The 14,019-nt window shown below is 35.2% G+C and overlaps 1 protein-coding gene across 1 annotated transcript in view; it reads right to left on the bottom strand.

The window, feature by feature from the left end:
• Positions 1-489: 489 nt before the first annotated feature.
• Positions 490-14,019, bottom strand: part of LOC131641708 (uncharacterized) — a 32,294-nt gene continuing 18,764 nt past the window's right edge. The window contains exon 2 of the mRNA XM_058912007.1: positions 490-3,092. Coding sequence (XP_058767990.1) covers positions 490-2,715 — 2,226 coding nt within the window. The 5' untranslated portion in view covers positions 2,716-3,092. The remainder of the gene's footprint in view (positions 3,093-14,019) is intronic.

The raw sequence follows: 14,019 nt of genomic DNA, 5'->3' as shown, positions 1-14,019 counted from the left end.
GATAAAATGGGTAGGTAAGCAAATATCTTGATTACAAACATATGTATTAGGTAATTTATAATTAACCGTTAATTTGTCACCACTAGCCTGGGCAAGGGTTTGAGTGGTTTTTGTATAATACTTGGTGGGAACAATTCCTTCCTGAAGACAATTAAGGTCAGCGCCACTATCAATAAGGGCAACTTCATTTTCTAAGATAAATGTTCTATTAACAACTAAAGTTATTTTAACAAACCATTTTTGAGAAATTACTCTATCAATAAGAGTAAGAAACCTATCATTAGTAGTAGGACTGCTAGTAGAAGATATTTCTTCAACTTTAAGGTTACCTGTTTCAAGTAAGGAAACCCTTTGAGATAATCTTTGATTATCATTCTTTATCTGAGTAATTTCAGATTTCAAAAGATTAATTTCTCTATGTAAATCAGAGAGGGAAACAGGAGTTTCACGGACATTGGATTGGTGAAATCTGGATAAAACCTCACTTAATTAATAAGGGGCTTCAATAATGATAGGAGATTCTTTTTTAGAATTTTCTTGAATCAAAACTTCAAGCATTTTTCTTTTAAGCTTATTTTCAGAGATAGATTCAATAGCTTTTATGGCTTCATCTTGTTCTGTAGTAAGAACATTAAGACCATTCATGTCAACAATAGACTTCCAATAATCAATTTGATTACATTGACAGTTATTATTGTCAGAATCATCAGAGGAATAATCTGATGATGATTCATAAATCATGTTAATATCTTCATTAGAAGAATTAGTCTCTGATTCAGACTTAATTAAGCAAACTTTCTCAAGTTGAAAACGTAATTGCTCATCCTCAATTTCATTGAGAGCCCTTTTCGTCCAACATTGGTTTGCATAATGACCAGCTTTACCACATTTGTGGCAAGATACATCAAGCATCTTAGCTTTTCTTTTGCCTTTATGATTAAGAGGCTTATCTTTTGGTCTACTTTTATTAAAGTGACTCCTTCTCTTATTCTTTTTATAAGAATTTTTGTAACTATCCTTCTTTTGATGAGATTTATTTCTGAATGTTTTTCCTTTCCTTTTCTTACTTTCTGAAGATTTTCCAAGATCAAAGGCAAATTGATCACAAAATTCACCCATTTGGTGTTTTTCAGAAAGTTTTTGTTTCTTAAGCTGATTTCTAAGCTTAATATCATTACATAAGGTTAATCCTTCATTAACACAAGTGCTAATAATTTGACCATAAGTAAGATCATGGTAATTAATATTTATCCCATCATTTTTACTTCTTAAAGAATTTCTCACCTTTTCAGAGAAGAAATGGGGTAATCCATCAATAAATTTGGCTTTCCAGTGAATGGAATTAGGAGTTTTTAATTGGTAAACCCTAGACAAAAAGGTATCTTTATACCATCTAAAATGTGTAAGAGAAGGACATCTTAGATTTTGAAGTAAAGTTTGAAGTTTCTCTCCAATAGGGACATTGTTTCCAACAAAATGTTGAAGGATAGAGAGACACAGTGTATAAACCGCATCTTCTTCACCTGTGGTGGCAATACTACTTGCTCCGGTTCCAGGATTTTCAGACTTAACTAATTTCTTATGGTTAAGAATATCTTTTTTCTGACTTTCAGTAATAAAATTATCCCACCAGCCTCTTAATTGACCAACAAATCCAGTTGATATGAAAGAGGCAATTTCGCTGTCAGAATTTCCGTGCTGTTTACAAACAGTTGAATGCATAATTATTCTATGTATTGTATCAACTATTTGCTTGTCATTTAAACCATCAATATTCCATTCATAAATGGCTTTTCCAGAATATGAATTCTGGTAGGGTTCAGGTTCCTCAAAAAGTACGTCTTGAGGAGAGGGACGTTTATAATAGTATTTTTCTAAGGGTTTAGAGCTATAAACAGGGTTTATCTCATTAGTATCTTGATTATTAATGTCTAAATCTGCAAACATATTTGCTAAATCATTGATGTCTTCTTCATTGGAAGAGTCTTGGTTAGTCATAACCGTTAAATGTATATCTTTAAGCTTTTTCTCAAGAATGCGAACAAACTCATTACCATTTGTTTCCATTTTAAATCCTTCTATTGGAATAGGAGGTTGAATTATAGGGACATCTAATATTGTAGATGTAGAAGCTTGTTCTGGAGTATTAGGTTTATTAATAAGGTCAATAATAATTTTTTGACGTGCTATTTGTTTATTTAAAAGGTCTTTAATAGATAAAAGCTCTTTTTCTAGAGAAATAAATTGTTCTCCAAGACAAACAAGGTAGGCATTAGTATAATTGTTGGATCTAATTATGGAATTTATCTCTTTTAGAGTAATCTGATTTTGTTCAACCCTTTGTAATTGAAGGGTAAGATAAGGTGTAGCTTCAGTATGAGAACCCAAACTTATTGTTTGTTCTGGGGGAAAAGGAGATTCCATTTTTTCTCCTTGGATACTTTCCCAAGGTTTTTGAAGAACTAAAAGTTCGTCTTTTTTCATAAAAACCAATTCTTCTTTTTGTTTGGTTATATAGTAACTAATAAACCATTTGACAAAGGGAATGAAATCTTGGTTTATAGAGATTTGAGTATAGTACTCTTCTTTAAAACTTGCTAACATAGGAGCCGAAAAAGTTTTAAAAAACCATTCTCTAAATTGGGTGTATCTAGTATGCTGAAACTCGTCATTGACAAGGTTTCTTAGATTACTACCTGGAGAATAATCTAACATTATAACGGGAAGACCATATCTGAGGGAGTAGGTGATTCTACTCTAGGAGGATTTGGTTTTTGATATATACCATGAGGAATTTTGTTTTCACTGAGTCTTATATTTTCAACAACTTCTATTTCTTCTCTTAATTGAGAAGTTGAAGGTCTAGCTAATTGACTGGGAGCAGAATAAAATTCATTATAGAATTCACAGAATGTCTTCCAGACATGGATCTAGGTATTCTAATCATTCTTTTAGAGTTAAAATTTATCTCTAGATCTCCATCACTTGATTGGATTATTTGATCAACATCCTTATTAAGGATAGGTTCCGGTTCAATGGCCTGAGGGAGGTTCCAGGTTTCTGGAAAAGTAATTTCATCCCATTTAAGCAACCTATTAGTTGCAACATTAGAGGTAAGCAAATTTGTTTGAACTAAAGTAGTAGTTCCAGGAAACGATATTTGTTTAGCTTTAGGGTTTAATGTGGTAAGGACTTTGTAATAAACCCTATAACATATAGCCATAATTTCACTACCAGGTTTGAAATTGTAACCATTAGTATGAATAGTTAATTGGAGAGCGTCTAATAAATTTTTATCAGACATGGATAAGCTTATGTTGGGAGAGACATCAAAATAGACTGGTCCATGACACAGACTTGTTTCAATTAAAGCAGCTAAAGATTGTTTAAAATCTTTACATCTACCGTCCCTAATATATCCTAGGATGCTAGTATTTAATCCTAGCAAGGTCAAAGGTTTAACAGCAACTTGTATTAAACCAACATGGATATAATTATAATTTTTAAAAGGAAGTAAATCCTTTTTTGTTAAAAGTTTGATTGTCTGAGTACTTTCAGAAATTTGAATAGTTTGTTCTAAACTTTTTACAGCAAAACGAGATAATATATCTATTTTGCCAAATTTATAAATTTGATTTGAAGGTACTGATGGAATTGTCCATTTATTAAGTTTATCCAAATTTTTTGGATATTCCACAAGTTCTTCATGTTTAATCAAATTATTTTGATGATTATCATCATCAGAATCCATAAATATGGCTGGCTAAGGATGTTGTGGACGATTAGATACCTTAGGTAAAACTAAGTAGGTAAATATAACTCCTGTTCTTAGTACAAATATATCTAGGCAACAAATGATAAGTCATCTTTGCAAACAAAAACATTGTTTAACTATCAACCCGAAGGGATAGAAGGATTTCTCCTAAATCAAAGATGTCCAATGTTTTTCAGCAAAAATTTCTTTTTAAAATCATCTTAACACTCCCTTTCCTGGGAAAAAACGATGAATATAAGAAAACACTAAAAAACATTTTCAGTTTTGAGAAAACCCTTACAACTTGTTGCCTTAATATAAATTTACTAATAACAAGCGAAAAACCTACATACTTAGTTTCTTCTAAGTTACCTAACCTTCCCCAACAAAAATTTTAGCCACTGATTTTCATAGACAAAAGTTGAATTCAGAAATATACCTTAGGTTTTAACCAGGTGATGATACCAAGAAGTGGGTGTCGCTACCGCGAAAAATGGATCAGAGTCGCCACCAATATATTTATCCCATCAAGGGAAAGGAATACCAGGAAACCTAACTCAGAATAAGAACAAGGTCTTTCAACCAGAGAACAGGGCACGGGAGTCGGTTACGCAAGGGGAAGGTGCTAGCACCCCTCACGCCCATCGTACTCGATGGTATCCACCTATGTTTGTTTCTATCTAAAGGGTGTCTAATGTCTAAAACCTAAATGCGAATGCATGCAAAAGAAATACGGGGAAAAGAAGGAATTATTTACAAGTGTGCTCGCTTAGGCCCCGCGACCCAATGCCTACGTATCCCTTTAAAGGAATCAGAGCGACCGTAGTTCGGCTCCATAGTTTCCATTTGTTTTGTGTTTTTTAGTTGAACAGCGGTTAAGGTCACAATCCACGATGCTCGACCTTTGGAGACTTATACGCCTACTTTGGAAAGGACTTAACTTGTTCTTAAGCGCCTAACAAGGCAAAAGAATGAACTTGGGTTTGTGTTTTTTATGTAACTACATGATGAACAAAACCCAATACAAGGTTTCGCACCACTTCGTCACTTCGTTTTAATTCGAGCCTTTATTAAATGTTTTAAATGTTTTTGGTTGGGTATTTTTTAAGGGGATTTACTTTGCGATGTGAATCACATAAAATGTATAATGATCGAGAAGCAGATTAGGGAATGAATCCCACTCACTTCTATCCCATTATATAATGTTCAAGAAACAGATTAGGGAATGAATCCCACTCATTTCTATCCCATTAACTAATGTTTGAGAAACAGATTAGGGAATGAATCCCACTCATTTCTCTCCCATTAAGTAGTGACCGAGAAACAGATTAGGGAATGAATCCCACTCATTTCTATGCCACTAAGTGATTGAGAAACAGATTAGGGAATGAATCCCACTCATTTCTCTATCACTTTCTTAATGTGATTCGCCTCTTTATTTATTAGTGTTTTAAAGTTGAAAAGAAAAAGAATGCACAAAGGGGAACTAACCTATTCTCTAATCTAAGTTATTCTAATCTAATTCTAATGGCCCTAAGGTCAAGGATAACTATCCTAACCTATCTCAATTCCTCTTAACAAAGAAGGAAGAGTCTAAGGGAACATGGCAAAAGAATGGAGTTACAACTCCAACAAGATGAGAAGAGAGCCCTAGGGCAGTAGCAAACCAAGGAAATAAGTGTCCTAAATCAAACACAAAAGCCATATGGCACTACACGAAAATATTCACAAAGAGTTACCAAAGTATCGCATAAATCGTCACTTAACAATTAGCGAACAAACATCCATTAATCGAAACAAAAAGCGCATGAAAACATGAACTAAATTTAAGGTCAGTAGCGTATTGTATCATTTATAGGTCTAAGACCTTATACCAATCTATGTTAGTCAATCAACTTGAAACAAACAAAGTTCTAACAAAACTATACAAAACTAGGTCAAAACTAGTTAATAGAATTCAAATTAGGGGTGAAGTTTAGAAAAATGAAATCAAATGATGGAGGTCAGTAGCTAATGACCTCTAAGAGGTGTCTAAGCAATCACAAAACAAGTCAAGAAGTTTCACACAAAATTATAGGTCATTCGGACAAGTTATGGTACAATCGTTAGCCAAAAGCAAGTTATTTACATGCGAGAAAGAAAAATCGAGTAAAAATAAGAAAACATGGCTTGAAAAATTCAACTCCAGGTCTTAGGACCTCTAAACATCCCTACTTATATGTACAAAAAGAAACTAAGTCAATTGCATAAATGCAAAGCAAATTATAGGTCAAATTCACATGGTTATCCGTTTAGGAACGCGCACAAATCGAGTATAGAAAATCTAATGAAAACCTAACCAAAACATAGAATTAAACTTTTATTTTTTCCACACAATATGGTATATGAGTCTACTGATATCACACAAAAAATGGCAATCAAATTCTACTCCTAAGGTATTAAACAAAATTAATTTGCAAAACATATCAAACTTAAAAAGAAAATGAACATGTTGAAGGAAAGGATTTTTCAAAAATAGAAGAACAAAATCTAAAAATATACAAAAAATACCACAATTATCTACATACATAAAACTATCTAAAAAATATTTTTATTGATTTTTCATTTGAGCTAAAACTGATTTATGGAACCAAAGTTAGAAGAGATACAAATTGCAAAAGGAGAAAAATCTAACAACACATGGGGGTGCAGGAGCAAAATGAAATGCATTGGATTTACACTAGGGCGCGTTTTGGGCCTTGTCCTGGGGGTGGAAATAGCGATTTCAGTGAAGGCCTAATGGAGTTTCAATCCATCTTCAGATTTTGTTTGATCCAATTCAACCATTCTTCAATTTTATTGACCAATTATTATTGCTGATTAATCCCTAATCAAAGCCGAATAATCCAGACCTTATGATATTAATCCCTAATTAAACTTAATGATCAGACTTTATGATATTAACATAATTAACATTAACATAATAATATACTAATTATAATAATAAACAAAAGGGGATAGGGTTACTTGAAGAGTGACGATTGGAGTCCTTTGCGTTCACCTCTCAGCTCCTCTCCTTCACGAACAGCGAACTGCGGCGCGGAGGCTCTTCTTCTCCGGTGAAATCCTCCATTGTACCACCATGACCAAAGACAAACCGAAACGCTCTCCCTTATCTCTTCTCTCCGTTTATGATTCACCCTCAATCTGACATCTCCGATCAAACCCTCTCAAATCGATCCTCCGTCTCTGTTCGATCCTTCTTCTTTTTTCTGGTTCTTTCGGTGTTTCGGATCTGCTACGATGATGAGATCGTGATAACTGTTGTTATTGCAGAAGAAGATGGCGATTGGAGAGAAATCGATGGTTCCTTTTGACGTCAATGATTGTAGATAGAGAAAGCTTGCTGCGGATACGTGATGGAGATCGAAGCGATGAAGGATGAAGGTGAGGTTGTTACGATTCTGTGATGTGTAGATCGAGGGATGAAGTTTTTGGAGGTTGATGATGAAGTGTCAATGAACCAGAGAAGAGTTTAAGATCGTGAAGGTTATATCAGAAGAAGGTTGAAGTTTGACGATGAGATGATGAAGAATCGGTGATGGTTGAAGATGATTTCCTGTTTTTGTGATGAAGATTGTAGGAAGGTGGAGATGAAAGTCATGGCGATTGTTGTGAATGGAGGAAGATTATTGATGATTGAAAGATGAAGGTTGAAGAGGTTTCTTGTATGTGGTTAAGATTGAAGAAGTGTAATCGTGAAGGGTGGTGATGGAGAGTGGTGAAGAAGAGAATGATGGAGGGTCTGAAAGTTGCAGAGAGAATGAAGAGCAAAAATGGTAGAGGCGAGGAGGAACCTGATGGTATCTGAGTTCTGATCTTTTATAGAGGTTAGTCCCCACCCTATTTCTTCTCTGTTATTCTGTTATATTCTGTTGAATTTTGTTATGGGGCCTAGCAGAAAGTTAGTTAGGTTGTTAACTCTGTTGAATTCAGTTGGGAAAATGGTTAGAGATAGGTCAGTTGGTTAGAAAACTGTTAGGGAGTTGGTTATTCTGTTTGGTTGGTTCTGAAAGTTAGTTACAAGGGTTTTTAAAGTTGAGGGTTAGTTAAGGGTAGGTTAGTTATGAAGGTTAGTGACAGTTAGGAATGCTAGTTAGTAAATGGTAGTTAATTCGGTTGGAGGGAGTTGGAAATCTGGAAGGTAGTTAGATTAATAGGAATTTGGCTGAGCTGGGATTAGAAAATGTTGGTTTAATTTAACAAACTGTTAGTGAAACTAGGGATCACAATATTGTGTTAGCTTTTCCTCTTGAATTGGATGTGGATATATTAGATTGTTTGAATTCTGAACTTGTTTACTGAGTAATTGAATCTGAAATTCCAACACTTCTTGAAGGAGAACCCAATTGAAACACTTGCTTAACTTCTTCAGGTTTTGTAATAAGTGGTGGTGAGCATGATTGCAAGTTGCCTCCAATGTTTTCTTTTCTTGACTTTAAAGTATGATGTGAGCTGTGATGGTGCTGAAAACATACTACATAACTTAGTTTTTTTTATTCACTTTATTCTGCTGTTTGTTGAAAGGTGGATTGCAAGGTTACTCTTGAGTTTAGTCGACCGTGAAGATGTTTGGATTTTGAAACCAGTTGTAGGATTTTGTTCAGAATGTATGCACAACACTGCAGTAGGCTGCTTTCTCTCCATGAATTTGTTTTTTATTTGATTCAACATGTTTGTGGACTATATGTGTGACTATTTTGTACATTGATGATGCAGGTTGGTACATTAAATGGCCCTGGAATGATATGATGATCTGCAGATACAAGGTAGCCTAGAATTGATGAAAGAATGAAGGTAGAAAATGAAGCTAGAGTGGAATGGGCTTGTGATAGATTTGATACTGATTATGGCATTGTAATAGAATGTGAATCTTAGCCATCGCTAGTGATATGAATCAAGTATAGAATGGATTTGGAAATTTTAAGTTGAAACACTTTTTTTGAAAGTCAAACTGATTCGGTCAAACTTAGGAGTCAAAGGTCAATTGTTGTAAATTTGTATTTTTGTAATTCCATTTGGACATTTTTTGTAACCTTCTTGTGTAAAACGTTTGATGACGCTTGAATAAATTATGAAGCCCTTGAGAGGAATGTTTCTATTTCTTAACAAGCTTGAATTATTTTTTTGGCAAATATTATGTTTAAGAATCTGGACTCCATCGATCAATCTTGAATCCGAATTTATGCGGCCACTTGAATCAACACAACTTAGTACACCGCACTTGCATAAGAATTTGAATTAAGACCTTGCATGTCGTGTTTAAACTTAGGTGAAACCTTAATTCAATACTTGAATCCACAGTTTGAGTTATCTTGCCTTTTGAATCAAATTCCTTGATAAGCATAGGACGTTGAAGTGTTCAATCTTTCTTCAGTTGTACCATGAAAATACCTTACGACTTGAACGAGCAGAGTTCTCGTATCAATAACCAATGTACCTCTTGTTTTGGTAAACTCTGAGCACGCAAGTCTAAAACACGAATCTTTAATCCCAATGCCAAATTATTTGATGATGCATGATTTATTGTATGACCTAAAATGCAAATGATGTTAAAGCAATAAGCCAGTTAGAAATAAATATGTGGGCAAATTTTAGGGTGCAACAGTGGGTAGATGAGAGACAGAGTTATATAAAACTTTGTTATCTTATTGAAAATTGCGTGCTTACAAACGAAACGAAATTCCCTTTATATAGGGATACAAAGGCTTACTATTCAAGCCGGTAAAAGCTACCTACGATAGCCGGTTACAAAAACATAGAAGAATTATTAATGCCGGGTACACATTGGGCCCCATCGACACAATAATAATTCACAAAAAACAAACTATCTTACAAAAGCAGGAAATTTTCTGTTACTATTCCAAAAGATGCTTGCATGGTCCAACAAAAGATGCTTGCATGGGCCTTTTATCGAGATAAGATTCCTTCCTATCTTTGCTTTTGTCTTTAGCATTGTTTTTTCCCATAAGATAAGATTCTCATCTTGACTTGGTTTTTGAAATGGCCGACAAGAAAAGATGCTTTCTTGTCCATTTCTCTATGTCTTGAGATTCTACTATCTTTTGGCTTTATCCTTTGCCTTTTGGGCCATGGATTGAATCATGGCATCCCAAAAATCTTCAGCAGTAGGGTCCTCTGCTTGGGTTTCTCCTGCCAAACAATCAAAATTATTGGAATCCATGGATCCCATAGAAGAGCTAGTCTTCATAGATGAATTTTCATCTCTTGATGTTTTTGTTGGAAAAGTGGAGAAGAATTGATTCTTCATATAATCCAGCGTTCTAACCATAATTTCTTCTTCTGTTTCATTTGGATATTTTCTTTGGAAGAAATTCTTCAAATTTCCCATGGACATTTGTTGGGAATTTTGCTCTTTGGCTTTTTTATTTTGATCTTCAGCTATGGCTGCTTGAATCATAATAATTTTATTTTGGATCTCTTCGGAACTCATCTTGTTCCACCATTTATAAAAGAAATTTCTTTCTAAAATGGGAATATTGAATTTATCTTGTGACATGGTGATAGACCATCTCCATATCCAAGGAATCTGAAATTTAGCAAAGAATAAAAATGGACATTGACCTGTGATTAAATTTTCAGATAAAATATTTATGATAAGTGGACTATTATCACTCCAGGGGTTGTACAAGTCAAGTATTTCTTTGGGTAATATTTCCAAAGACGGACCAAATTTTGTCCACCATTCATAAAACCAATTTGGTACAAGTCTATTAATCAATTCTGGATTAATAGAGAAGAACCATGAATGCTTATTCTTAGGATTTTGGTAATAAAAAGCTTGAGTAAAAGCTTGGACATAGTCCCAATAATTAAAGTAAATATACTTTCCTTCAGCAATTCTTATTGCTTTTTCACCATTTGGGTTGAGACCCCATTCTCTTGGTAACAAGATTTTATTAATATGGCATTTACTGAAGTTTATAAAACTTTCGGGGTTATTGTTTTGGTAGTGATGAGTTATTGTTACCGATTCGGTAACAGTCAAAAGAATTTTTAGGTGAGGCCTAGATTTTCCATGAAGACCTGGATATCCTCGTGATTCGAGGTATCTTGTTTTGATAGACCATCCATCATTTGGATTTATCTTAATATCTTCCTCATCAACATACATGATTTTTTCAGTTACTGGATTTTCAAAATAATCCAGTTGTTCTTGAGGTGGGTTATTAACCGCAATTTCCTTGTAGGAAGTATTTTTATTAGATGAGGAAGCAATATCTTCCTTTTTTGAGGAAGATGCAGGTAATTGCTGCATTTTTCTTCCTTTGTAAACTGTAGTCCAATCCCCTATTAGAGGAATGTTTGATTCAGGTTGGGGTAACATATTGTTACTCCCTCTTCCACCACGGCCATAGCCGCGGCCTCTTCCCCTATATGGGGTCTGTTAGAACAAGATTTGTTCTTATCAATTATCTTAGTTTTGATGATAACAATAATATGAATTTTGCTTAAGATAATATGGTACTCTAATCCAATGCAATTTCCCTTTCAGGAAATATATAAAGAGTACGCATAATTCAGCGCTCAGAAGATGTGTCTCAAATGGTTCAGCATGCAACATCAGAACATGGTCTGGCAAGACATCAGAAGATGGTCGAAGCAGAATCAGAACATGGGTCTATGAAGCATCAGATGAACAAGAGATCAGAAGCACTGAAGATCAGAAGATGGTATCACGCAACAGAAGCACTTCAAGATCAGAAGATCAGAAGATGCTTTGCACCAAGCTGTTTGACTCTGATGATATTCAAACGTCGTATTCACAAACATCAGATCAGAAGGAAGTACACGTGGCAGACTACGCTGACTGACAAAAGGAACGTTAAAGCTACTAAAGGCAACGTCAGTAGACACAGCGTGAACAAGGCTCGAGGTAGTTGACAAAAGCGTATAACATTAAATGCGAAGCTGTACGGAACACGCAAAGCATTAAATGCATCCAACGGTCATCTTCTCAACGCCTATATATATGAAGTTCTGATGAGAAGCAAGGTTAACGATTTCGCACCAAAACAACTCATATCAAACTTGCTGAAACGCTGTTCAACTCTAAACTCAGAATCTTCATCTTCATCAAAGCTCACTACATTGCTGTTGTAATATCTTAGTGAGATTAAGCTTAAACTGTAAGAGAAATATCACAGTTGTGATTATCGCTTTTAAGAAGCATTTGTAAACTCTTGAATAGATTACATTAAGTTGTAAGGAACTAGAGTGATCAGTTGATCAGTATACTCTAGGAAGTCTTGGCAGTTGGCTGAGCAGTTTGTAACTAGAGTGATCAGGTTGATCAGAATACTCTAGAGGAAGTCTTGGCAGTTGGCTGAGCAGAAAGTCTTAGGAGTGAACTAAGCCTAGAGTGATCGTGTTGATCAGTAGACTCTAGAAAAGTCTTAGGAGTGAACTAAGCAGTTGTTCCTGGAGTGATCAGGTTGTGATCAGAAGACTCTGGAAGACTTAGTTGCGGACTAAGTGGAGAACCATTGTAATCCGTGCGATTAGTGGATTAAATCCTCAGTTGAGGTAAATCATCTCTGCGGGGGTGGACTGGAGTAGCTTCGTTAACAGCGAACCAGGATAAAAATAATTGTGCATTTTATTTTTATCGCTCAAGATTTAAACTCACACTTATTCAATCCCCCCTTTCTAAGTGTTTTTCTATCCTTCAATTGGCATCAGAGCGCCGGTTCTAAGGTGCAAGCACTTAACCGTGTTTAGAAAAGATTCAGGAAGAGAAAAACGCTTCATTTAAAAGATGGCTGATGAAAGTGAAAAGATTACATCTACATCTGGCTCTGCTGAGCAATACAACGGTAACAATGGTTATACTAGACCGCCGGTATTTGATGGTGAAAACTTTGAATACTGGAAAGATAAACTGGAAAGTTACTTTCTGGGTCTAGATGGTGATCTATGGGATCTTCTGATGGATGGTTACAAACATCCAGTAAATGCCAGAGGCGTGAAGCTGTCAAGGCAAGAAATGAATGATGATCAAAAGAAGCTTTTCAGGAATCATCATAAATGTAGAACTGTTTTGCTGAATGCTATCTCTCATGCTGAGTATGAGAAGATATCTAACAGGGAAACGGCCTATGACATATATGAGTCCTTGAAAATGACTCATGAAGGAAATGCTCAAGTCAAGGAGACAAAAGCTCTTGCCTTAATCCAGAAGTATGAAGCCTTCAAGATGGAGGATGATGAAGACATTGAAAAGATGTTTTCGAGATTTCAAACTCTGACTGCTGGATTGAGAGTTCTTGACAAAGGATACACCAAGGCTGATCATGTAAAGAAGATCATCAGAAGCTTACCCAGAAGATGGGGTCCGATGGTGACTGCATTCAAGATTGCGAAGAATCTGAATGAAGTTTCTCTGGAAGAGCTTATCAGTGCCTTGAGAAGCCATGAGATTGAGCTGGACGCAAATGAGCCTCAAAAGAAAGGTAAGTCTATTGCATTAAAATCCAATATCAAAAAATGCACTAACGCTTTTCAGGCTAGAGAAGAAGATCCTGAAGAATCAGAATCTGAAGAAGAAGATGAACTGTCCATGATTTCCAGAAGGCTAAATCAACTCTGGAAGACCAAGCAAAGGAAGTTCAGAGGCTTCAGAAGTTCAAGGAAATTTGAACGTGGAGAATCTTCTGATGAAAGAAGATTTGACAAGAAGAAGGTCATGTGCTATGAATGCAATGAGCCTGGACACTACAAGAATGAATGTCCAAATCTTCAGAAGGAAAGTCCCAAGAAAAAGTTTCATAAGAAGAAAGGTCTTATGGCAACCTGGGATGAGTCAGAAGATGATTCAGAAGATGAGCAGGCCAACTGTGCGCTGATGGCGACAGAAGATGATGGATCAGAATCTACATCAGAATCAGATTCTGAAGAGGTATTTTCTGAACTTACTAGAGATGAGTTAGTTTCCGGATTAACTGAACTTCTGGAATCCAAGTCTCAGATTTGTATTAAATACAAAAAGCTGAAAAAGCTATTTGAATTTGAAACAAAGAGGCTTGAATTGGAGAATTCTGAATTAAAAGAAAAACTTTTAAAACTATCCAATAATGTTGGATCTCCTTCTGATTCAGAAAAATCCACTCCCAGTCTAAACCATATTCTGAAGGAATATGATTTAAGTTTCAGGAAGTTCTTATCTAGAAGTATTGGCAGAAGTCAGCTAGCTTCTATGATATATG

Source organism: Vicia villosa, unplaced genomic scaffold, assembly GCF_029867415.1.
Source record: "Vicia villosa cultivar HV-30 ecotype Madison, WI unplaced genomic scaffold, Vvil1.0 ctg.003983F_1_1, whole genome shotgun sequence".
Taxonomy (NCBI): domain Eukaryota; kingdom Viridiplantae; phylum Streptophyta; class Magnoliopsida; order Fabales; family Fabaceae; genus Vicia; species Vicia villosa.
Note: the sequence above shows the minus strand (reverse complement) of the source record. Positions and strands in the feature narration are given on the sequence as shown.